The following is a 25,279-nucleotide window of genomic DNA, read 5'->3' as shown; positions in this document are numbered from 1 at the left end:
CAATTATAGCAGCATGTCGAAAATGTAGCATGACAAAGCAGTCACAACAAGCAAGCATGTCTTTATTACTGCTGTTCAAAAAAGACGTATTATTTTCAAGAATAAAAAAACAACTTTGAGTCATGTTTGAACTGATGCAGCTTGGGCTTGATGCAGCTTGGGTGTTTTACTCACCCAATTTTCATGTATATATTCAGAAACTACAAGGTGTTTGCTTTCAAATAATGTATCAAACATGTAATTTCGGCTTACAGTTTCAAATAGGCGAATTTCCCAGCAATGAGGTGCATATTAAGAGGTCAAGTAAAACAGTGGGTGGTGGAGTTAGACTTTGGATCAAGAAATCGATCTCTGTAGGGGATCAAACATGTAATTTGGGCTGAAGGTTCCTCAGTTATTTGCTTTTCCATTTGGGCGTGCAAAATAGGCGAATTTCCCAGCAATGAGGTGCATATTAAGAGGTTAAGTGAAAAAATGGGTGGTGGAGTTAGACTTTGGATCAAGAAATCAATCTCTATATGGGTTATAAGCCAAAACAAATGCCTTAGATGCTTTAAATGCAATCTGTAAGACTGAAACAAAATCAGTAAAGCAAAAAAAAAAAAAAAACCCAGTATATAGCATAATAATAATAATACGTTTTATTTGAAAACGCCTTATCAAAACACCCAAGGACACTGTACAGGCAGATAAAACATTAAAAATAGGAAGCTAAAAAGTACAAGCATAAAGATGCCACAGAAAACAAAACAGCAGGAAGTAAAATAAAGCCAAAGGAAGAAAAGAAAGAAAACAACATTGGAGTGATGCATATGAACTAGATGGGATAAGACTGTCTGAACAGGAAAGTTTTGATTCTGGATTTGAAAAGAGGGAAGTAGTCCCGAGTACGGAGATCCGCAGGGAGGGAGTTCCAGAGGTGGGGAGCAGAGAGACTAAATGCCCGGTTCCTCATTGTGACCAGACGGGCCGAGGGAACGGAGAGCTGGAAGGTGTGGGAGGATCGTAGGGAGTGGGTGGGGGTGTTAACGTGAAGGAGATCTGAGATGTAAGATGGAGCCAAGCTGTGGAGGGCCTTGAATGAAGTTAGGAGGAGTTTGAAGATGATTCTTTGTTTGATGGGGAGCCAGTGGAGTTGCTGCAGGATGGGAGTGATATGATGAGAAATGGGGGTCCGAGTGATCAGGCTTGCTGCAGAGTTTTGGAGGAGAAGTAGTTTCTGGAGGGACTTGTTTGGAAGGCCAAAGCGAAGTGAATTACAGTAATCGATGCATGAAGTGATGAGACTGTGAACAAGAATGGCGGTAGCTTGGGGAGTGAGGGAGGGACGGAGACGAGAGATGTTACGCAGATGGAAGTAGGCAGACCGGGTGATGTTGTTAATGTGGGACTGGAAGGAGATTCATTTAAGATGGGACAAAGGATAATCCTTAACCCATCAGATATCTTTATTTATGTGTCTTTATTTGCTTTTTGATTGTTTTATAAGACCGGACAAAGGAAAAGCTTAACAGTGCTGAGAGGGTTAAGCCTTCAACTTGTTCCAACCAGCTTATTTTAGGAGGTGTTCTCTGTGATCTCCTCCTTCATTTTTGATGCGATTAATCTATCTCTGTTACAGGTATATGTACCAAAGACTTTTAAGGTTGCTATAATTAAACCTTTGCTTAAGAAACTGTCTCTTGACCCAGATGACTTGGTCAATTATAGACCTCTTCCTTTCTAAAATTCTTGAGAAAGTAGTGGCCAAACAAGTGTGCAATCACTTACACCATAATGAACTTTTTGAAGAGTTTCAGTCTGGCTTTAGAGCTCATCGTAGTGCTGAAACAGCTCTGGTGAAAGTTGCTAATGACTCAAATAATAGATTTGTAGAATGTTGTTGGATCTCAGTGCTGCATTTGATACAGTTGATCATAATATTCTCTTAGAAAGTCTTGAATATTTTGTTGGAATTAAAGGAACAGCACTAGACTGGTTTAAATCTTATCTGATCGATTTCAGTTTGTTCATGTTAATGACAAATCTTTCTCATGCTCAAAGGGACCACAGGGATCAGTGCTAGGACCAATTCTCTTTACTATATATATGCTCCCAATCGGTAGAGTTATTAAACAGCGTGGGAATAATTTTCACTGTTATGCTGATGATACCAGCTATATCTGTCTATAAATCCAGATGAAGCTAACCCATTACATAGATTACAGGCATGTCTCGAAGACATAAAAACCTGGATGACTCTTAACTTTCTGCTCCTGAATGCTGATAAAGCAGAATTTATAGTCTTTGGACCAGAGTCTTTGAAAAATAAGCTGATTAGTCAGTCTCTTCATTTGGATGGGATTAAACTGATTTCATATAATAAAGTAAAAAATCTTGGTGTTTTTTTTGTTTTTTTATCAGGATCTTTCAATTAAATCCCATATCAAAGAGGTTTCTAGAATTTCCTTCTTTCATCTGCGAAATATTACAAAAAAATTAGAAATATCCTGTCAAGGGGTGATGCTGAGAAGCTAGGCCATGCATTTGTTGCTTTAAGGCTGGACTATTGTTATTCTTTACTATCAGGAAGTCCACAAACTGTAGTTAAAAGCCTTCAGCTGATCCAAAATGCTGCAGCCAGAGTTCTGATGAAAATTAAAAAGAGAGATCATATCTCTCCTATCCTGGCTTCTCTTCATTGGCTTCCTGTTAAATCAAGAATAGAATTTAAAATCCTCCTTCTCACATAAAAATGGCCTTAAATCACCTTAAATGGCCAAGCTCCATCTTATATCAGAGATCTGATTGTTCCTTTTGTTCCTAACAGAGCACTTCGCTCTCAATCTGCAGGTTTACTAGCAGTTCCTAGAAAATATAAAGAAAAAAGTAGAATGGGAGAAAGATGCTTTAGTTATCAGGCTCCTCTCCTGTTGAAATAAACTACCAGTTTTAGTCCGTGAGGCAGACACCCTGTCTACTTTTAAGGCTTTAAGAGTTTTCCCTCTCCACTGTCGCTACAAGCATGCATAGTGTGAGGGATTGCGTTCGTTAGAGTGAGTTGATGCAATCAACTGGTTACAATATAGACATGTTAGACATCGTTGGAAAGCTTAGATTCTCCACAATTCAACCACGTGGTTCATTTTATGGACATAGTGAGCAGCAAAGCACAAATATAGCAGCATGTCAAAAATGTAGCATGACAAAGCAGCCACAACAAGCAAGCATGTCTTTATTACTGCTGTTCAAAAAAGACGTATTATGTTCAAGAATAAAAAAACAACTTTGAGTCATGTTTGAACTGATGCAGCTTGGGCTTAATGCAGCTTGGGTGTTTTACTCACCCAATTTTCATGTATATATTCAGGAACTACAAGGTAATTTGGGCTTACAGTTCAGTTCCTCAGTTATTTGCTTTTCCATTTGGGCGTACAAAACAGGCGAGTTTCCCAGCAATGAGCAATGTGTCTTTATTTGCTTTTTGTTTGTTTTTAAATACCAGAAGGAAAAACTTAAACAAACATTTATGCAGTTTGAAAGTCCACAGACTTCTTACACATCAGATTGTATAAAAGTCGAGTGTCTCCCCTTAATCTCTTATAGAATTCAGTAAGTTACTTCTGAATTATTTTTCTCTCCATTATTCCAACAGATTCCCTCTGAAGCTTAAGTGTCATCATGAACCTGTGGCTCAGCAGTCTGCTATTTGCATTGCTGCTTCTGAGCAGCTCAGCTGAAACACCTGAAGAATGCCAGCCACTGGTCTCTCCCCAGTCTCTGGCCGACCCATCTGTGGTAAAGCCCTCTCATTTATTTTATTTATTTATTTATTTATTTTAGCAAGCATTAGAATGAACGCTTATTTCTTTTCTGGTTTTAATTATTCAGTCCCCGCTGCAACACAGGTATATGTGCCTTTATTGTGTGCTTTATCTCTCAATTTTTATGGCAAACTCTACAATTTTTTTTTTCATACAATGTTTAGATTTGTGTTTAAAAACCTTTTTCATTTTTCTTCTGGAAGAAACCTAACCTGAGAATTTTATTATGTCACTGCTATATTTTGCTATTGTTCTTTATTTCTGTGACTGAATGACAAAACCATTCATAGTTATTTCCCAGCTGTTTTAATTTTTGGTTTCATTAGCATGGGTTTTAGCCGGGCCTTGATGTTTTCTTTGAAAAAAAAAAGGCTTCTGTCTTTTTTGCAACATAGTCTACATTCAATATTTCTTCTGATTGTTTAAGGAGAACTGAACCTTAGAACTGTTGCAGGCTTTAGGCTGGGTGTCAGAGCTTACTAAGGCACTGTGATTTCCAAATCTGTGAAAAAAAAAAAATACCAGGGGTTGTCTTGTGTTTGTTCTTTGAAATATACAAATCTATTGGATTTTTATGGTTTTGAAATGCCTTTTGTTTCTCAAGATCTAATGTCTATTTTTAGAATATTATTTGCAATGTTCTTACAACGCAATGAATGCCACTTTTTCTTCAAATGTGTTTAAAAGACATTAAGAAAAAAAACTTGTCCTTGAAATGCTTTGATTAGGAACCTTTGCCTAATTCCTGAACATTAAACCAACTTCCTGTTGTGTGCAGATGTTCGGGAGAGTGAATCTCCTTGCGGGCTATGCGGATCATGCCTTCTACAAAGCCATGATGAAGATGGCTGAGAGCTCCTGGACAAATATTACAGGGTCACCAGCAGACAATAATGAGATTCTCATGCATCTGCGAAGCAGGGCGTAAGTTCAGTGTACAGTGTAATAAAAAGAAAAGCAACGATGTGTAGAAAAAACAGAGTAAGAAAAAAATGCTTTGTCTTGTTCAGTGGCCATTAATGCAGTGGAGTTGTGTCTGAGTGAACTGCATCTTTACCTGATTGTATCTGTACTGTGATTAGGAGAGCATGTACTAACATGTATCATTTGGTACATGGTTGAGCATCAAGGTTTACATGCAAGGTCAATGGTGGACATGCCTCAAGGGGCTTCAAGATGTCTCATGGTACATTTGCTTAATGCCAGCAGGTGCCACTGGAGGGGCCAATGCTAGATATGTAAAATCTAAACAACCAGTCAGATAAATTAATCCAGGAGCTGACTGGGAGATCACTATGTTACTTTCAATTATTTCAACAAACAAAAAAGGTAGATATTGTCTTTATAAGTTTATTCAAAGGTATAGTCTAACGTTAGGACACACATTATTATTCTATTAATATAATCATTCTACTAAAAATGTGTCTTCTTACACTGTGGCGAAACGTTTTTTAAATACCTACTTTATCTGAAAATGTTGAAACCTTTTTAACCAAAAACCTAAAAAAGATTTATATTTGCTTTCAGCCACTGCCAAAGCCAGCAGAAAATTCATTACAGCCTGGCAAGCACTGTTCCCCCCATCTACAAACAAGAATAGAATATTTAAACCAGATTATAATCCAGATGAACCGACTGCATAGATGATGTTGAGGTATACCCTCCTGTTAAAAAATATTATAAAACTATTTTTTCTCACTCATCAAACCAAATAAAGCCAAACCACTTTTTAGATTGCAAGAAATAGAGTAGCTGAACGCCCGGATCATAGACCATTCAGAGCACCACACTCCAGTCCTCTTGGGCTGTTATCCTGCCCCTTTTAGATGTGTTATTTTTTCCAAAAAAGCACCATTTAATGTAGGTGTGTTTGATCTGGGATATTTCTGTTTGACTTCAAAATGCATATGCATCCAAGCTGAGGCGTTGGACACCTTTTTGATGCTTAAAAGGCATTTGATGTGAGCACAGCATAAGAGCGTAGCACTAAAAAGGTTGTTAGACAAATATTGCATAACTGAACAAGTTCATCCATCCATCCATCCTCCTACGCTTATCCGAGGTTGGGTTGCGCGGGAAGCAGCTTCAGTAGGGAGGCCCAGATCTCCCTCTCCCCAGCCACTTGGGCCAGCTCCTATGGGGGAATCCAAAGGGGTTCCCAGGCCACCTGAGAAACATAGTCCCTTCAGCGTGTTGTTGGTCCACCTCTGAGTCTCCCCCTGGTGGGATGTGCCTGGAACATGCCTCACCAGGGAGATGTCCCGGAGGCATCCTAACCAGATGCTCGAGCCACTTCAGCTGGCTCCTCCCGATGTGGAGGAGAAGGGGCTCTACTCTAAGTCCTCACCGAAATAACTGAGCTCCTTAGACTGAGACAAACTTTATCATCATTTTGTATACACAGAGTGTATACTCCTCACCCGATCTCTAAGGGAGATCTCAGAGACACTATGGAGGAAACTCATTTCGACAGTTTGTATCCGAGATCTTGTTCTTTCACGCATGTCCCAAACCTCATGACTATAGATGATGGTACAAAACGTAGATCAACCAGTAAAATTTACAGCTTTGCCTTTTGGCTCAGCTCTCTCTTTACCACAACGCGCTTAACAGCAGACGCAACACCAGTCCGCCTGTCGATCTCCTGCTGCATCTTCCCCCCAGGGGCGGATTTACCAGTAGGCAAAACTAGGCACTTGCATAGAGCCCTGTTCCTGGGGGCCCCATAAAACTACTTTTACATGTAGGATTAATACAGCTATTACTTACTTGTCCACATTAATTATGTTTTCGTTAAAATTCCATCAGAATGCTTATAATATTATGTGTGTCTCAGGCGCCCCCCTTCAGTGTCCACCACATTGGATCAGTCCATTTGCTGTGCATGTGCAGAAAGGTCCAAACAAACAGCAGCAAATCATTTGAAAACAAACAAATATGAGCTTTTGTCACTATACTTAGCGATTTTTCAGACCTCTATTTAATATTAAAAAAAAACACTTAGAGCCTAATCTAGTGGCTTTTTTTCTCTTAATGGAGATTTTGGTGACAACATATCAAAGGACAGAACTCTGCACTCCAGAGCAAGTAGATTCATAACCCTGCCTCCTGCTCTCCTCTCTCTTGTCTGCTGTCATGATTCATGCAGCTATGATTTCATTTAAATCAAAAATAGAGAACAGATAAGCAGATCATGGCCTATCTACAGTGAAAAGAAGGACTGGGTAATTTACTTTAGCTTTCGCCTTTTTCGAAATACAGGAAGGAGCCATCAGCTAAGTTAGAATGATCTTAGAGATTGGAAAAAATCTTTCATTCCTTGTGAGACAGCATGAAAAGTCAGCTAAGCAAACTGCCAATATGAAACGAAAAAGATGTACAGAGGAAAAAAACAAGAAAAGGGACAAGAAAAGAGGGAAAAAAACTGAACAAATAATGTATGTCTATACTATAAAAAAAGTCTGTATCTGTAAAATGGGTCTGTTTTATGTGTTGTCTTCCCATTTCAAAGGGCCCCATGCCTGTCTTTGCCTAGGGCCCCAAATTTCCTAAATTCCCACCTGCTTCCTCTCCCTGAGAGCTGTAGATCACGCCCTGATGAAGCTAATAGAACCACGTCATCCGTGAATACGCATCCCCTCAACACCTTGGCTGATCCTAGAAATTCTGTCCATTAAAGTTATGAAAAGAATCGTTTACAAAGGGCAACATTAGCTGAGTCCAGGTCTCCCTGGAATCGAGCATGACTTACTGCCGGCAATGTGGACAAGGACTTGACCATAACCAAGTTCATATTAAATTTAAAAAATGAAGAGAGACAATAGAATGTCACCCAAATGCTCCAGGTTAAACAGCTTAACTGCAAAAAAGTTGATTTGAGGGTAAATTACACTTTGACGTTACCTTAGAATTAATCAGACACTTGCTCTTCATCTATGTATTTTGTTTAGGTTTATTTTTATTAAGCAAATTTGAATTTCAGGATCTAACTCTGGTCATATGGATCTTTAAAGATGCCATCAGATAAACTCAAAAGCTTTTTAAAATGCATTCCACTTAGTTGTATACATTACTATAATCTGCTCTAAATTGTCATAAATTCACCTTTTTATTTTTATAATTAACCCAGGAATGGAACCTGCGTCAAAGCCACCACAAAAGCGAAGATAGAGGGAAACGCCATGACATCCGGAAGTAGGTGTCCTTATCGGATAAAATCTTAAAGGACCAAACTTATTTTTGCTGGACAGCTTTGTTTTTCTTCCCACTGAAAAGTTAAAATGTTCTTATTTACACTCTTTGAAAAGCTCTTTTCTATTCTAAAAAAATCTTCTTCCGATTCTTTTTATTTATATGGTCATATGTGTAGATTTTTTTGAGTAATTTTGAAAGTTTCCAGTCAGTTATATAATTTATATTTTTCCTTTTTTTTCTCTCTGTAAATATCCAGATCAACACGGGACCTCTGAGGTGTACCTGCTCCCAAGCTGTGACAGCTGTATCGTCTTCCTCATGAAAACAACTATGCCAGACTTCGGATTCCTCCTTAAGATGATACAACCCAGTGACGCAGACATGCCTGTTGCAAACACTGCTCGTGCTCTGTTACTTCAAGGTTTGAAGAAATTGATCTCAAACTCAAACTCTTTTGGTTTGCTTCAACAGCACAATTTTGGCCATTTTCTGTATTTTGCATTCAGGCAAAGGACAGTCTGTGACAGAGTCTGAAATGGAGCATTTTAAGAAGCAGGCAAGCTGCCTTGGCTTCTCTGGAGAACTAGACTATCTCTACAATCCTGACATAAGTATGTGGCTTTTATCTGCTCCAACTGCTAAATCACAATGAACTCCTCAGCATAGACTATAGAACAAAACTAATTTTACTCCGGTGTCTTTCTGCAGGTTTTTGCAAAGAAGAGGAGTGCATCGAGATGCCATCACCTCAGTAGATGGGATGCTGTCCACCTATGCCTAATTTACAGTTTGACTAAAAGTTGTCTCAATAAAACCTTTCCTTTATGAGAGAAAATAATAAAACTGAGTCTTTGTGTTGCAACCTCTCCCCTCATCCCCGCCAAATTCCGTCAATTTTAAGTCAATAAAAACACTATATATTTTTTTTTTTTTTACGGCTAATTATACAGGGTAAATTAGACTAAAAAGAAACTCCAAAACTCCAAGAAACAGACTCTAAAACAAAAAGCTTGTGTAAAGGGGTGAGATTTTTTCCCATACAGTGAGGAAAATATGTATTTGAACATCCTACTATTTTGCAAGTTCTCCCAATTAAAAATTATGGCGGGATCTGAAATAGTCAGAAATCACAATATATGGTTTTCTCTTAACTGTTTATTTGTATAATACAGCTGCAAATAAGTATTTGGACACCTATCAGTTAGAATTCTAACCCTCAAAGTCCTGTTAGTCTGCCTTCAAAATGTCAACCTACACTCCATTTATTATCCTAATGCACCTGTTTGAGGGGAATTAGCAGCATACAGAAACCAGTCCATCCCATACAATCAGTAGGAAATGGCTCCGGGGAAATTGCCAAGGAGCTTGCCTAAAAAAGGTCCACTTTTGAAGCAATCGTTAGAAAATGGAGGAAGCTAAACATGACTGTCAATCTCCCTCGGACTGGGGCTCCATGCTAGATGTCACTTCATGGGGTCTCAATGATCCTAAGAAAGAGAAATCAGCCCAGGACTACACTGGAGGAGCTGGTCAATAACCTGAAAAGAGCATAGACAACCTTTTCCATGGTAACTGTTGCTAATACACTGACATCATGGTTTGAAATCATGCATGGCACAGAAGGTTCCCCTGCTTAAACCAGCATGTGTGAAGACTCATCTTAAGTTTGCCAATGGCCATTCGGATGATCCAGAGGAGTCATGGGAGAAAGTCATGTGGTCAGATGAGACCAAAATACTATAACTTTTTGGTCATAATTCCACTAACAGTGTTTGGAGAAAGAAGAATGATGTACCATCCCAAGAACACGATCTCTACTGTGCAGCAAAGGGGTGGTAGCATCATGCTTTGGGGTGTACACAGAAACCTGACTAATCTAGACAAGATCTATGTGGAGGAGTGGGCCAAATATTAACAATGATTTTCTTAGGTGTTCAAATACTTATTTGCAGCTATATCATACAAATAAATGGTTAAAAAAACTCATACATTGTGATTTCTGTATTTTTTTTTGGGTGACATCAGTTGAATAAACTTTTGGCTCTCAAATGGTATTGGTGCCTTATTTGTTGGTACTCGCCGATACCAATACAACCATTTTAGTGCAGTATAGGGGCCCCGTCCGATATCGGTATCAGTATCAGTGCAACACTTTTTCTAAGTGGGGGAACTTGCAAGTTAGTAAATACTTATTTTCCTCACTGTAGATAAGAAAAAGAGGCGTGTTTATATATTTATACGTATATTATAGACATGGATATTTACTAATATTCATCCAAACTATTAGATTTCTCTTCAAAAAATGTTTAGTTTTTTCTTACTACCTTTAAATCCGTTTTAAAAAAAGGCAGTCATTTGGACATGAAGGTTTGAAATTGAAGAGGACGACCTTGTTCAAATTTGTAAAACAAAAGCAGAATTTGGACACATTTCTTATTATAGACACCAGAAATGTGTCCAAGATTTTCACTAACATATTAAACGTTGAAGAGAAATCCATCATTTTGAATGCCTTCCTCAGGTGTCAAACAGTCTATTTTTACTAAAATTACACATCCACAAAATTACCACAACCAGCTCCCTTTGGACTGCTTTTTTCCTTGGCAGTTGGTTGTGATGGCTAACAGCTGAATTTTGGTTAGATTTTGCAAATGTAGTCACCGTTGAAATAGCAACATCATATCCATGTCATGTTTCTCAACATGGGTGATTTTACCAACATTAAATCAATACTAAAAAGTAAAAATAATAATAGTAAAAATAATGTTTATTAGACATACATCTTTATGTATCATATCAAAAATTGTTGATATTCAACCAGAATCAACGATGAGTTAACACAATTTCAACTGCTTTGTGTTCAACGTTTTGATGTTGAATCAATGTTATTCTTAAACTGACATTTTTTCAACAAGTTGAGACCTAAAACAACCTTTAAGGTCAGTCAAATGCCAGCTGGGTTTTCTTTACTTGGCATCCAGGCAGAGGACAGACCCTGACGGGGTCTGAGCTGCAGCATTTCAAGAAACAGGCGAGCTGCCTCGGCTTCTCTGGAGACCTACTGTAGAGTTCAAGCCTGAAAGAAAATATGCAGCTTTGAGGTTTCTCTGCTCCAAACAGTTAAATCAAAATGACCCCCCTGGCTTGGATTTTAAAACACAACTTGTTAGGAGTCCAGCTTGTGTGGGTTGTTTTTGTGTTTTTCTTTCTCCACCACCAGGTGGTGCCCTGTCCTCGTTGTGCCTCCCTGCATACCTGCGGCTCGTTGGTTCATTACTTGAGGAGTATTTTAGCAGTGAGCTGTCACTACCTCAACGCTAGAGTGTTTGCCAGTTTTGGGTACTCTAGCCAAGGTGAGATTAGCAGAGTCTAATCTAGCTTTGTTTCTCTGAGTTTAATGTGTTTTTGTCTTTGCTCTTCGAAAGGAAGCCTTCCCGTGAAAACTTTTTGCCTGGACCTTCTCCCCCTGGACGGAATCACTGAGAATACACTGAGCAGGGGCAAACCTCCACATGATCCGTTCAAGTTCCCATCGGAATCCAAGTGACAATTCGCTCCATTACTCCTCTGGGTCCAACGAATGTCTACCTGTCCGCCCTCCAATGAGTTGCCCCCTTCTCTGTATTACCCCCACACAGACTGGATTCAAGGATTGACAAGAGCCGCCTCAAACGTGAGTCCCTCTCCAGCATTATCCAAGCCGCAGTCAAATTTCCTACGGTCCCTGAACTGAACTCTGTGATCTCCCCATCAGACTTTTCAGTTCCGGTTCACCAGTCCACTGAGTTCCAGATCCTACTTCTGTATACGTTACATCAAATAAACCTGTTAAACTTTTCCCAGTGTTCTCTGAGTGGTTTTCTCTGCATATCGGTCAGATTCCTTAAACAATTAATCATGACACAACTCTTGTTATCCTTTTTCTTTCTGCAGGTTTTTGAAAAGAAGACGGGAGCATCAGTATTCCATCATTTCAGTAGATGGGATGCCAGCCAACTAGAGCTAATTTAGATGGATAGATATATAGATACATTGCATGTTAACGATTTACATAGATGGGTAATGAATGTTCATCTACAGAGATAAAAATAATTTCTTTGCCCTGAATGACATGAATGTTTGATAATCCTACCAAATAATAATAGTACCGATTTTCTTTTTTTGGCTAAATGTATGTTGCATTGTGAAAGAGTAATGGGTGTACAGCAGTGTACTGTTCAGAGGGAATCTAAACACAAACGTTTTAGAACCTGCTCTGACAGTTTTACCTCTAATAAAATCAGTTTACTTCTAACTGCAGAAGATTTACTCCCAATGTTAATCTCTCGGTCATCCTTATTGTTGATTTACCCCTGGAAACTTTCAAAGGCCTTGGAGAATCCCAGCTGTTGCACAAACTCCAGCAGACAACTAGAGCTGCAACTATTTACACAAGGGATCCAATCCCCTTCTTTGTAAGTCTGGTCCTTTATATTTCTCCTGTTCACTGACCTTTCTAAATGACCTGTTGGACAACGGCAGTTTATCCAAAAGGCTGCTGCTCGAATCCCCACCAGAACCAGGAAATGCGACCATATTAGTCCAGTTCTCCGGTCTCTGCACTAACTTCCTGTGGCTCAGAGAATAGATTCTAAAACAGTTTGACTCGTGTACAAGTCTTCTTGTGGTTTAGCACCAAAGTACATCTCTGACATAGAGCCATATTAACCACCTTGAGCCTTGAGATCCCTAGGGAGCATGGTGAGGCTGTGTTTCAATTTCATGCAGCTAAGGTCTGGCGCAGTTCAGTGAGGATGTAAAAAAAGGCTCAGTCCTGACTATGTTTAAGTCCAGGTTGAAAACATGCCTATTTAGTGCCTGTGGTGATTGATTGCATTTTAATTGGTTTTAATATATAGTATGTATTTTTTATATATATTAGTATTGATTGAATTTGTTTTTTTGTGTTATTGTTGATGTTGCTCTGAAGCGCATTAAGTTGCCTTGTGCATGAAATGTGCTGTATAAATAAAGTTGTCTCTCTGTCCCAAACCGATCTTTCACTAGTTGATTAATGTATTTACATCCAATCTGCAGAAACCGTGTCTAAACTGTCTTCTTGGCACCCTCTTCAGCTCAAACTGGGCTACTGTTTTGAAATGTTTTTGTGTTGGCCTACCGCAACTGTAACATAACCTAGAGAAGGGGTCACCAGCCTTTTTAAGGCTTAAAGATACCTCATGGGTACTGAGTCATAGGATGTGCTACCAATACTGACCAATGAACTGGAGGAGACAGCATTCACCTCAACTTCATACATACTAAACATATTTTATTGTGTCTTTTATTTTAAAAAATTCTTTTAGATAATTTCATTTTGAAATCCCTTCAAATGCACTAAGGGGCCTCATGGGATGCCCTTAGCATCTTCTAAAAACAGCACAACTTACCAGTGGGATAAGATCTAAATTTTATTTTTTTCTGTTGTCCTTTTTTTTTAATAATTTGTAAAGTAATTTATCATTTCATGAGTTAAAAGAAACAATTAAAATCTGCTTATTATTTATGAAATTAAGGTGAATGCTGAATCCTCCAGTTCATAGGTCAACATTGGTAGCCCTTCTATGACTCAGTACCCATGAATTAGCCCTTGACCTTAGAAAGTTTGGTGACCCCTGCTGTTGGACTTAGACTTAGACAACTTTTATTGTATTTTTGTATACACAGAGTGTATACAAAAAAAAAATTCATTTTTTGTACAGCTTTCAGAACATTTACATTCCATAAAGTGCAAATGTGATCAAATGTAAATAGTGTGGGAGAAAAGACAATTATGCAGAATTTTAATTTGGTTTTATCAGTGTGATGTTTAGTATGTGACAAGATTTAGAGTTTTTATAAATATAAATGGTAAAAAAAAGGAGCAACAGAATAAAATCAAATCTCCAACTCAGCCCACTGGTGAGTTGAAAGGCACCCCATGTGTTCACTGAGGGCCCCCTTTTGCCCGTGGGCACCAAGTTGGTGACCCCTACCCTAGAGAAACTGAATACAGCAGCTCTGTTTAAAAAATATAAAAAGAAGCTCCATCTCTACATGTTACCATAGCAGGTTAAAGTGAGTCTAGATAGAGTGTTTTAAAAGTTTAGCCTGATTTCCATGTAACCAATTATCTAAAATGCTTGAACCAAATTACCACTCAGAAATTGTCCATCCCCATTTCATGGTCAGATGCCTCAGAATCCTTGGCCTCTGGATGTCAGAACCCAGTCCTCAAGGTCCTGTACCTTTTAGATGTACGACCCCTTAAAAAAAAATTGAATAAACATCCTTTGTGGGACTCTGGATAAAGACTTCAACTGAGGAGGTAATTAAGCTATTTGATTCATATATGTTGCATCAGGGACATATCTAAAAGTTGCAGAATACAAGCCCTAGAGGACTTGAGTTTAACACCCCTGCTCTAGAATAAGCTGCTCCTATAGCTGGTACAGGAAGCCATTGGTCCCTTTAAATATTAGTTTACTAGTTACTTTTTTGCATGGACGTTTTTAGACAGGGGCCAAAACGGGCCCCTGTACTGAAGACATAATACTAAAGGATTCAAATTCTAATGATAATATGCACTGGAATAGACATGGTTACTGATAGGTCCTTTGGATCTATTTCATTTTTTTCTTGAAATAGGATGTCGTTTTTTTATCTGCTAAATATTTTTTTTTAAATAAATTTAAAAAAATACTCAAATTTTTACAGCTGCATTTATCAGTTTTTCTTGAGTTCTAATTCAGATTGTATAGAAAACAGCAATTTGAACTTAAATAAAGTGAAAACTATGTAAAATTCCTAAATTCTGAATGTATATTGACCTAATAAGACATAGCATTTTAATCAAACCTTTTTGAATAAAAATTCTACCTCATGCAGCTATCTTAATATATTTGAATCCCTTGCCCTGTTTTTATTTCATGCTTTTCTGTGCCCCCATTAAATCACTCTGGCCCTCTCCTGCCCCCCTGGTACATTTGGTCTAGAACCGCCACTGTTTTTCTGTATTTGACAAATTAACATAAACAGTGATTAAAAAATTAAACTGTTACACTTTTCATTTCTTACATATTAAGATCGGGTCTACAGTTCGCATCTGCTTGAACAGATGCGTGCAACATGCAGCTCGAACTGGTGCACTTTGTCAGTGTAACAAATGAATAAAATTTTGCTCTGTTGCTTTGTTTCCTCAGTGTTTTTTGGTAAAATCTGGTCCCAGACCTAAAATTGCCAAGAGGTGACATGCAGAGTCACTGTGAAAGAATGATACGTTTTTGATAATTAGCCATGTTGCAAAGCAAAATTCAGCACAATGAATGAACATTTTAAGTGTCAGCAAGCCAATACTTGGGAGTTGGGTGTCAAAATATGCTATACCTGATTATGGGGCAGCTAAATTTCACCGTCACATCTGCTGAAGAACATCTTTTCGTTTTTCAAAGAACATAGAGAGCAGCAGGTGTATGTATTTTCATTGTGCTTTCTATTTACTTGTTGCTTTGCTTTCAAGGGTTATATGGAACTATAGGCATGATTTCTGACTATTGTTTTCAGGAATCACATGCAACTCACACTAAAGTAAAATGTTAATAAAAATATCATGCCGTACACTCACCAGCTGAACTCACAGTTAATGGAAAGTTTATAATCAGTAGCTTCTTTTTTTATTTTATTGGTTACAAATATTAGATTTAGACTGAACTTTATAGTTCTTAAAAAAAAAGAACAAAAAAAATCCCAGTGGAAATTCTCCAAAAATGTTTAGTTTAAGCAAAAGTTGTTGTAAAGTTTAACTTGGGATCAAGAAATCAATCTTTTTGTGGGTTTAATCCAACACAAAAGCCTCCCGTGCTTCACATGCAATCAGGTAGACGGTGTGTCCTTTGGTTTCAAAAGTCAGTCAAACAGAAACACAAATAATTGATGCACAAACCCATCATTGTCATAAAGAAAAATCAATAGGCATGATCCTTGAGCCAGCAGAGATTTTTAGTCTCTTGGGTTTGTTTGCTTTTCTTTAGTACATAAAGTAGAAGCTAGTAAATTTCTAAGAGTTATGTAACAGTCTAAAAGTCCAAACACTCGTTGCACCATCAGATCGTATAAAAATCAAGCATCTCTAAGGATAAGCTGCAGTTGATCTGTTTAAAAGTTTAGAAAGTTACTGTTTGGGGCTTTTTCTTTCTTTTTTTCAAACAGATTCCCTCTGAAGCTTAACTGTCATCATGAACCTGTGGCTCAGCACTCTACTCTTTGCGTCGCTGCTTCTGAGAAGCTCAGCTCTGACACCTGAAGAATGCCAGCCACTGGTCTCACCCATCTCATTGGCCGACCCGTCAGTGGTAAGGACCTTCTCATGTTTATTGTTTGATATTTCTTTAATTCAATTTGTTTTCTCTAAATACTGAGACATTTCGTCTTCATGATTAGGCCACTTGTGCAGTTTAACAGGTTTTTTTTCTTTTTTATGGAAATGTGACTCCTACTGTAAATACATTGAAACAAAAGCAAATACCAGCGGGTTGTCTAGTTTGTCAACTTAAATACAAAATATATTTAAGAATCCCATTCCTGCTGTTTTTATGTCTTTCTTTCAATGAAAATAGATCTAATCTCCAATTTGGCTAAATTATTTACAACATTCTTAAAATCCAGTCACCTCTTTAAACAAGATATTAAGAAAAACCTTGTTTGTCAAATGCTTTTTATATTAACCTTCGCCTGATGTCCAACCAACCTCCTGTTTGTTTGCAGTTGTATGGAGAGAAGGTTTTCCTTGCAGGCTATGCAGATCATGACTTTTATAAATCGTTGCTGAAGCTGACTGACAGTTCCTGGACAAACCTTACAGCGTCGCCAGCAGGAAACAATGAGATTGTCATGAATCAGAGGAACAGGATGTAAGTTTACTGTACAATCTAATCTATGCAAACGGAAAGCAAAACATACAGTTAGAAAACAGCTCAGAGTCTATTATAAAAAAATAACAAAGATAAGATAAAAGAATCACAAAAGCAAGTCAAAATGTAGGGAGAGGGACGCTGGTAGTGATGCCACAGATCAATCCTGCTGTCAAGGCAGAAGAGGATAGGGTGACTCGGCATAAGGGGGTGTCTGGGTGAATCATATTTTTACCCAAACACGGGCTCTGATGATGACAGCAATTGCTGTTAGAAACAATAAAAAATGAATACAGAATTAGTTACCGTTGAACCCTACATGGGCAGCACTGAGGGAGTTTTAAGAGAGGTGCTGCTGGACTAAACAGGTTCACATGAAAAAATAAATCAGGATAATATTTAGCTCTCAATGCTCAAATGCTTTGTGTAGATTTATTCTTGGATTTTTCAGGACCTTGTCATGTTCATCTTTAGGAAGTATGTTTCACATAAATTAAAAGATTTTTGAAAAACATTCTAGTGTGTAGTAAAAGACTATCAAGGCTTCTTTGCACATGTTATGAACCAATATTTTTCTAGGAATGGAACATGCATTAAATATTCCTCAACTGCGAAGATAGAAGGAAACACCTTGATAACCTCAAGTAAGCGAGAAAACTCTAATTGCTCTTCTCAACACTACATTTATTTTAGTTAGTTTTTTTTTGTTCTAAAAAATTACTTTCAAGTATTTAATCATTTGCTTTTTTTAAATCATGCAGGTATATATTTATATTTTTGTGATGACTCATTTATCATTTGTAAGGTAATTCTTATCCATAGATCTCTGATGTCTTATTGATGTTTTCCTTTTTTTGCTGTTCATTCCCAGAACTTAATATGACATCTGAGTTTCAAGTGCTGCCAAGCTGTGATGGCTGTATGGTCATAAACATAAACATCACTTCTAAAAACTTAAAAAGGGCCCTTGAAGTCATGAAAATGAGCTACATGGACATGCCTGACGAACTCAACGCTCACGCTTTGTACATTTTAGGTTTAAAGAAATCACTCTCACTTTTAAAATATCCTGCTCTCTTTTACAAGAAAATTATATTTAATAATTTTTAACTTTGTTTCCAGGCAGGAGACAGACCCTGACGGATTCTGAGCTAGAACATTTTAAGAAGCAGGCGAGCTGCCTCGGATTCTCCGGAGAACTAGCCTTTCACTACAATCCTGAGAAAAGTACGTAGCTTTGAGGTTTCTCTGCTCCAGTCGCTTAAATCACAATGAGTACCCTGGATTGAATTGTAAGAAAAAACTCATGTTACTTTGGTTTCTTTCTGCAGGTTTTTGCAAAGAAGATGAGGGCATCACTCTTCCACCTACTCTGTAGATTCGAGGCCATTCAACTACAGCTAATTTACTAAATTTCGAAAATTTGTTTTAATAAAAAAGAGCTTTAGAGAAAATTCGGACAAAATGTAAAACTAATCAAATATAGAACCTTTGTGTGATTGTGTTACACCACCCACAACCAACACGATACCACAATACCTGTCACATTCCCATATCAATAAAATGTCTAAAAAAGACTTTAAGGAAGCTTTTGGTTTGTTTCCAGATACATAATCCTTTTTTTTTCTGTGTGCAATTAAAAGACAAGATTACAAAGAGCAATAAATGTTAGTATTTAATAATGCCGAGATCAGGATTGTCTGCTGCAAGTAAAGCTAAATTTTACAAGTGGGGAAATTAAACAGGTTACACAATCAGATTCTTTAAAATGTTTTTATCTAAGGAAACCAACTGATTGCATCGACTCGTTGACTCCAGCGATCCCTCACACCAATGTATGTAGTGATAGTGGGGAGGAAAACTCCCTTTTAACAGGAAGAAACCAGTGGCGGCTGGTGAAAAATATTTTTGGTGGGGCTGATATAGCCTAGTGTATGTCTCCAACTAATCAAGAATAAGAATTCAAATAAACAATTGGAAATGAAATAAAATGTAACAGTAATGATTTGATTTACTATATAATAACAGTAACAGTGATGATTTTGGTCAGTGTGACGGGGTTCTTTGGCCTCCAAGAATCCAGGCTCAGTCGGGTGTCGTCTATAATTCTCTTCTTGACGACTTAAAATTGAAGCTAAGTTTTATAAAAATTCAAAGTTCTTAAAAAGCAGAAAAAGTCTCAAACAAAGATCAAAAAATTTAGGCAGACGCAGCTGAGTCCGGGTCCAGTGTGTTTATTGCTAAACACAACACATTCACACTGAGCTGGTCACCGGTGAGCCGAAGCTGAACAAATGGTGAACACAGCTCCCTTTTATACATTTCTTATCGGTGGAAAACCCCCTTCAGAACATATTTCAGTCTTTGGTAAAGGTCACATTGATATTTATCTGCAAAACACGGTGACATTCATAGACACATCTCATTCTTGTGAGAGCAATCTCTCAGGCCATGAAAACATCTGGTGCATTCAAATCAGAAACTTATGACGGTTTAGTCACAAACATGTCAGGGGTGCTGGAAACTGAATACAGCAGCTCTGTTTAAAAAATATAAAAAGAAGCTCCATCTCTACATGTTACCATAGCAGGTTAAAGTGAGTCTAGATAGAGTGTTTTAAAAGTTTAGCCTGATTTCCATGTAACCAATTATCTAAAATGCTTGAACCAAATTACCACTCAGAAATTGTCCATCCCCATTTCATGGTCAGATGCCTCAGAAGCCTTGGCCTCTGGATGTCAGAACCCAGTCCTCAAGGTCCTGTACCTTTTAGATGTACGACCCCTTAAAAAAAAATTGAATAAACATCCTTTGTGGGACTCTGGATAAAGACTTCAACTGAGGAGGTAATTAAGCTATTTGATTCATATATGTTGCATCAGGGACATATCTAAAAGTTGCAGAATACAAGCCCTAGAGGACTTGAGTTTAACACCCCTGCTCTAGAATAAGCTGCTCCTATAGCTGGTACAGGAAGCCATTGGTCCCTTTAAATATTAGTTTACTAGTTACTTTTTTGCATGGACGTTTTTAGACAGGGGCCAAAACGGGCCCCTGTACTGAAGACATAATACTAAAGGATTCAAATTCTAATGATAATATGCACTGGAATAGACATGGTTACTGATAGGTCCTTTGGATCTATTTCATTTTTTTCTTGAAATAGGATGTCGTTTTTTTATCTGCTAAATATTTTTTTTTAAATAAATTTAAAAAAATACTCAAATTTTTACAGCTGCATTTATCAGTTTTTCTTGAGTTCTAATTCAGATTGTATAGAAAACAGCAATTTGAACTTAAATAAAGTGAAAACTATGTAAAATTCCTAAATTCTGAATGTATATTGACCTAATAAGACATAGCATTTTAATCAAACCTTTTTGAATAAAAATTCTACCTCATGCAGCTATCTTAATATATTTGAATCCCTTGCCCTGTTTTTATTTCATGCTTTTCTGTGCCCCCATTAAATCACTCTGGCCCTCTCCTGCCCCCCTGGTACATTTGGTCTAGAACCGCCACTGTTTTTCTGTATTTGACAAATTAACATAAACAGTGATTAAAAAATTAAACTGTTACACTTTTCATTTCTTACATATTAAGATCGGGTCTACAGTTCGCATCTGCTTGAACAGATGCGTGCAACATGCAGCTCGAACTGGTGCACTTTGTCAGTGTAACAAATGAATAAAATTTTGCTCTGTTGCTTTGTTTCCTCAGTGTTTTTTGGTAAAATCTGGTCCCAGACCTAAAATTGCCAAGAGGTGACATGCAGAGTCACTGTGAAAGAATGATACGTTTTTGATAATTAGCCATGTTGCAAAGCAAAATTCAGCACAATGAATGAACATTTTAAGTGTCAGCAAGCCAATACTTGGGAGTTGGGTGTCAAAATATGCTATACCTGATTATGGGGCAGCTAAATTTCACCGTCACATCTGCTGAAGAACATCTTTTCGTTTTTCAAAGAACATAGAGAGCAGCAGGTGTATGTATTTTCATTGTGCTTTCTATTTACTTGTTGCTTTGCTTTCAAGGGTTATATGGAACTATAGGCATGATTTCTGACTATTGTTTTCAGGAATCACATGCAACTCACACTAAAGTAAAATGTTAATAAAAATATCATGCCGTACACTCACCAGCTGAACTCACAGTTAATGGAAAGTTTATAATCAGTAGCTTCTTTTTTTATTTTATTGGTTACAAATATTAGATTTAGACTGAACTTTATAGTTCTTAAAAAAAAAGAACAAAAAAAATCCCAGTGGAAATTCTCCAAAAATGTTTAGTTTAAGCAAAAGTTGTTGTAAAGTTTAACTTGGGATCAAGAAATCAATCTTTTTGTGGGTTTAATCCAACACAAAAGCCTCCCGTGCTTCACATGCAATCAGGTAGACGGTGTGTCCTTTGGTTTCAAAAGTCAGTCAAACAGAAACACAAATAATTGATGCACAAACCCATCATTGTCATAAAGAAAAATCAATAGGCATGATCCTTGAGCCAGCAGAGATTTTTAGTCTCTTGGGTTTGTTTGCTTTTCTTTAGTACATAAAGTAGAAGCTAGTAAATTTCTAAGAGTTATGTAACAGTCTAAAAGTCCAAACACTCGTTGCACCATCAGATCGTATAAAAATCAAGCATCTCTAAGGATAAGCTGCAGTTGATCTGTTTAAAAGTTTAGAAAGTTACTGTTTGGGGCTTTTTCTTTCTTTTTTTCAAACAGATTCCCTCTGAAGCTTAACTGTCATCATGAACCTGTGGCTCAGCACTCTACTCTTTGCGTCGCTGCTTCTGAGAAGCTCAGCTCTGACACCTGAAGAATGCCAGCCACTGGTCTCACCCATCTCATTGGCCGACCCGTCAGTGGTAAGGACCTTCTCATGTTTATTGTTTGATATTTCTTTAATTCAATTTGTTTTCTCTAAATACTGAGACATTTCGTCTTCATGATTAGGCCACTTGTGCAGTTTAACAGGTTTTTTTTCTTTTTTATGGAAATGTGACTCCTACTGTAAATACATTGAAACAAAAGCAAATACCAGCGGGTTGTCTAGTTTGTCAACTTAAATACAAAATATATTTAAGAATCCCATTCCTGCTGTTTTTATGTCTTTCTTTCAATGAAAATAGATCTAATCTCCAATTTGGCTAAATTATTTACAACATTCTTAAAATCCAGTCACCTCTTTAAACAAGATATTAAGAAAAACCTTGTTTGTCAAATGCTTTTTATATTAACCTTCGCCTGATGTCCAACCAACCTCCTGTTTGTTTGCAGTTGTATGGAGAGAAGGTTTTCCTTGCAGGCTATGCAGATCATGACTTTTATAAATCGTTGCTGAAGCTGACTGACAGTTCCTGGACAAACCTTACAGCGTCGCCAGCAGGAAACAATGAGATTGTCATGAATCAGAGGAACAGGATGTAAGTTTACTGTACAATCTAATCTATGCAAACGGAAAGCAAAACATACAGTTAGAAAACAGCTCAGAGTCTATTATAAAAAAATAACAAAGATAAGATAAAAGAATCACAAAAGCAAGTCAAAATGTAGGGAGAGGGACGCTGGTAGTGATGCCACAGATCAATCCTGCTGTCAAGGCAGAAGAGGATAGGGTGACTCGGCATAAGGGGGTGTCTGGGTGAATCATATTTTTACCCAAACACGGGCTCTGATGATGACAGCAATTGCTGTTAGAAACAATAAAAAATGAATACAGAATTAGTTACCGTTGAACCCTACATGGGCAGCACTGAGGGAGTTTTAAGAGAGGTGCTGCTGGACTAAACAGGTTCACATGAAAAAATAAATCAGGATAATATTTAGCTCTCAATGCTCAAATGCTTTGTGTAGATTTATTCTTGGATTTTTCAGGACCTTGTCATGTTCATCTTTAGGAAGTATGTTTCACATAAATTAAAAGATTTTTGAAAAACATTCTAGTGTGTAGTAAAAGACTATCAAGGCTTCTTTGCACATGTTATGAACCAATATTTTTCTAGGAATGGAACATGCATTAAATATTCCTCAACTGCGAAGATAGAAGGAAACACCTTGATAACCTCAAGTAAGCGAGAAAACTCTAATTGCTCTTCTCAACACTACATTTATTTTAGTTAGTTTTTTTTTGTTCTAAAAAATTACTTTCAAGTATTTAATCATTTGCTTTTTTTAAATCATGCAGGTATATATTTATATTTTTGTGATGACTCATTTATCATTTGTAAGGTAATTCTTATCCATAGATCTCTGATGTCTTATTGATGTTTTCCTTTTTTTGCTGTTCATTCCCAGAACTTAATATGACATCTGAGTTTCAAGTGCTGCCAAGCTGTGATGGCTGTATGGTCATAAACATAAACATCACTTCTAAAAACTTAAAAAGGGCCCTTGAAGTCATGAAAATGAGCTACATGGACATGCCTGACGAACTCAACGCTCACGCTTTGTACATTTTAGGTTTAAAGAAATCACTCTCACTTTTAAAATATCCTGCTCTCTTTTACAAGAAAATTATATTTAATAATTTTTAACTTTGTTTCCAGGCAGGAGACAGACCCTGACGGATTCTGAGCTAGAACATTTTAAGAAGCAGGCGAGCTGCCTCGGATTCTCCGGAGAACTAGCCTTTCACTACAATCCTGAGAAAAGTACGTAGCTTTGAGGTTTCTCTGCTCCAGTCGCTTAAATCACAATGAGTACCCTGGATTGAATTGTAAGAAAAAACTCATGTTACTTTGGTTTCTTTCTGCAGGTTTTTGCAAAGAAGATGAGGGCATCACTCTTCCACCTACTCTGTAGATTCGAGGCCATTCAACTACAGCTAATTTACTAAATTTCGAAAATTTGTTTTAATAAAAAAGAGCTTTAGAGAAAATTCGGACAAAATGTAAAACTAATCAAATATAGAACCTTTGTGTGATTGTGTTACACCACCCACAACCAACACGATACCACAATACCTGTCACATTCCCATATCAATAAAATGTCTAAAAAAGACTTTAAGGAAGCTTTTGGTTTGTTTCCAGATACATAATCCTTTTTTTTTCTGTGTGCAATTAAAAGACAAGATTACAAAGAGCAATAAATGTTAGTATTTAATAATGCCGAGATCAGGATTGTCTGCTGCAAGTAAAGCTAAATTTTACAAGTGGGGAAATTAAACAGGTTACACAATCAGATTCTTTAAAATGTTTTTATCTAAGGAAACCAACTGATTGCATCGACTCGTTGACTCCAGCGATCCCTCACACCAATGTATGTAGTGATAGTGGGGAGGAAAACTCCCTTTTAACAGGAAGAAACCAGTGGCGGCTGGTGAAAAATATTTTTGGTGGGGCTGATATAGCCTAGTGTATGTCTCCAACTAATCAAGAATAAGAATTCAAATAAACAATTGGAAATGAAATAAAATGTAACAGTAATGATTTGATTTACTATATAATAACAGTAACAGTGATGATTTTGGTCAGTGTGACGGGGTTCTTTGGCCTCCAAGAATCCAGGCTCAGTCGGGTGTCGTCTATAATTCTCTTCTTGACGACTTAAAATTGAAGCTAAGTTTTATAAAAATTCAAAGTTCTTAAAAAGCAGAAAAAGTCTCAAACAAAGATCAAAAAATTTAGGCAGACGCAGCTGAGTCCGGGTCCAGTGTGTTTATTGCTAAACACAACACATTCACACTGAGCTGGTCACCGGTGAGCCGAAGCTGAACAAATGGTGAACACAGCTCCCTTTTATACATTTCTTATCGGTGGAAAACCCCCTTCAGAACATATTTCAGTCTTTGGTAAAGGTCACATTGATATTTATCTGCAAAACACGGTGACATTCATAGACACATCTCATTCTTGTGAGAGCAATCTCTCAGGCCATGAAAACATCTGGTGCATTCAAATCAGAAACTTATGACGGTTTAGTCACAAACATGTCAGAACACATCTTTCCCTTGCTTCAAGCCATGTCAGTCTGGCCTACTGCTCCCCCCTCGTATCTTAGTCAAAGCATCACCCTTTCTGGGACCATTACCGCTCTGTGTGCCTTGAAAATAACAACTCTTTTTGTATGGCCAAATTTTGCTGAGCTGGACAACCTTGAGATGTCAAATATTTCATTTTTATTGAGTGTGCTTTCTTATCACTAAGGGGCCTCAACCCTGCGTTGTCCTGCAGACTTCACTCCTATTGGGGCCAGGTGCAATAGTTACACATACTCACTGCTCTGCTTTTCTCCTCTCTGGCCTTGAATGGCTCCATTCATTGCTCTGTTTTTTTCCTTTTCCTTTTTGGCCTTGAATTGCTCTTATAACAGTATTTGGGAAAACAACTTTAAACTTATAAAACATTAACTT

General features: G+C 37.5%; 3 protein-coding genes across 3 annotated transcripts; all 3 read left to right on the top strand.

The window, feature by feature from the left end:
• The first annotated feature begins 3,567 nt into the window (after positions 1–3,567).
• On the top strand, positions 3,568–8,832 carry LOC119779127. The gene is made up of 6 exons (XM_038278664.1): positions 3,568–3,777; positions 4,582–4,727; positions 7,933–7,997; positions 8,254–8,418; positions 8,504–8,608; positions 8,706–8,832. Exons 1-6 carry the CDS (start codon positions 3,661–3,663, stop codon positions 8,750–8,752), a joined length of 645 nt encoding a protein of 214 aa, XP_038134592.1. The 5' UTR covers positions 3,568–3,660; the 3' UTR covers positions 8,753–8,832.
• Positions 8,833–16,145: 7,313 nt separating this feature from the next.
• LOC119779163 (saxitoxin and tetrodotoxin-binding protein 2-like) lies at positions 16,146–18,505 on the top strand. Its single transcript, XM_038278722.1, has 6 exons — positions 16,146–16,366; positions 16,779–16,924; positions 17,504–17,568; positions 17,796–17,960; positions 18,047–18,151; positions 18,256–18,505. The coding sequence occupies exons 1-6, from the start codon at positions 16,250–16,252 to the stop codon at positions 18,300–18,302; spliced, it is 645 nt and encodes a 214-aa protein (XP_038134650.1). The 5' UTR covers positions 16,146–16,249; the 3' UTR covers positions 18,303–18,505.
• A 3,067-nt stretch (positions 18,506–21,572) lies between these two features.
• On the top strand, positions 21,573–23,932 carry LOC119779157 (saxitoxin and tetrodotoxin-binding protein 2-like). The gene is made up of 6 exons (XM_038278711.1): positions 21,573–21,793; positions 22,206–22,351; positions 22,931–22,995; positions 23,223–23,387; positions 23,474–23,578; positions 23,683–23,932. Exons 1-6 carry the CDS (start codon positions 21,677–21,679, stop codon positions 23,727–23,729), a joined length of 645 nt encoding a protein of 214 aa, XP_038134639.1. The 5' UTR covers positions 21,573–21,676; the 3' UTR covers positions 23,730–23,932.
• The last annotated feature ends 1,347 nt before the right edge of the window (positions 23,933–25,279 follow it).

This window comes from Cyprinodon tularosa, unplaced genomic scaffold (assembly GCF_016077235.1).
Source record: "Cyprinodon tularosa strain WSP-4 unplaced genomic scaffold, ASM1607723v1 ctg1017, whole genome shotgun sequence".
Taxonomy (NCBI): Eukaryota; Metazoa; Chordata; class Actinopteri; order Cyprinodontiformes; family Cyprinodontidae; genus Cyprinodon; species Cyprinodon tularosa.
The sequence above is the reverse complement of the archived record's forward strand: the minus strand, read 5'-3'. Positions and strand labels throughout refer to the sequence as shown.

Bases quoted from the DNA above. Each gene is read 5' to 3' on its own strand.
- LOC119779127 (XM_038278664.1), top strand. From the start codon at position 3,661: ATGAACCTGTGGCTCAGCAGTCTGCTATTTGCATTGCTGCTTCTGAGC. The intron at 8,419-8,503 runs GTTTGAAGAAAT...TTTTGCATTCAG, and splicing joins TCGTGCTCTGTTACTTCAAG to GCAAAGGACAGTCTGTGACA. The intron at 8,609-8,705 runs GTATGTGGCTTT...GTCTTTCTGCAG, and splicing joins TCTCTACAATCCTGACATAA to GTTTTTGCAAAGAAGAGGAG.
- LOC119779163 (XM_038278722.1), top strand. From the start codon at position 16,250: ATGAACCTGTGGCTCAGCACTCTACTCTTTGCGTCGCTGCTTCTGAGA. The intron at 17,569-17,795 runs GTAAGCGAGAAA...GTTCATTCCCAG, and splicing joins AAACACCTTGATAACCTCAA to AACTTAATATGACATCTGAG. The intron at 17,961-18,046 runs GTTTAAAGAAAT...CTTTGTTTCCAG, and splicing joins TCACGCTTTGTACATTTTAG to GCAGGAGACAGACCCTGACG.
- LOC119779157 (XM_038278711.1), top strand. From the start codon at position 21,677: ATGAACCTGTGGCTCAGCACTCTACTCTTTGCGTCGCTGCTTCTGAGA. The intron at 21,794-22,205 runs GTAAGGACCTTC...GTTTGTTTGCAG, and splicing joins CATTGGCCGACCCGTCAGTG to TTGTATGGAGAGAAGGTTTT. The intron at 22,352-22,930 runs GTAAGTTTACTG...ATATTTTTCTAG, and splicing joins ATGAATCAGAGGAACAGGAT to GAATGGAACATGCATTAAAT.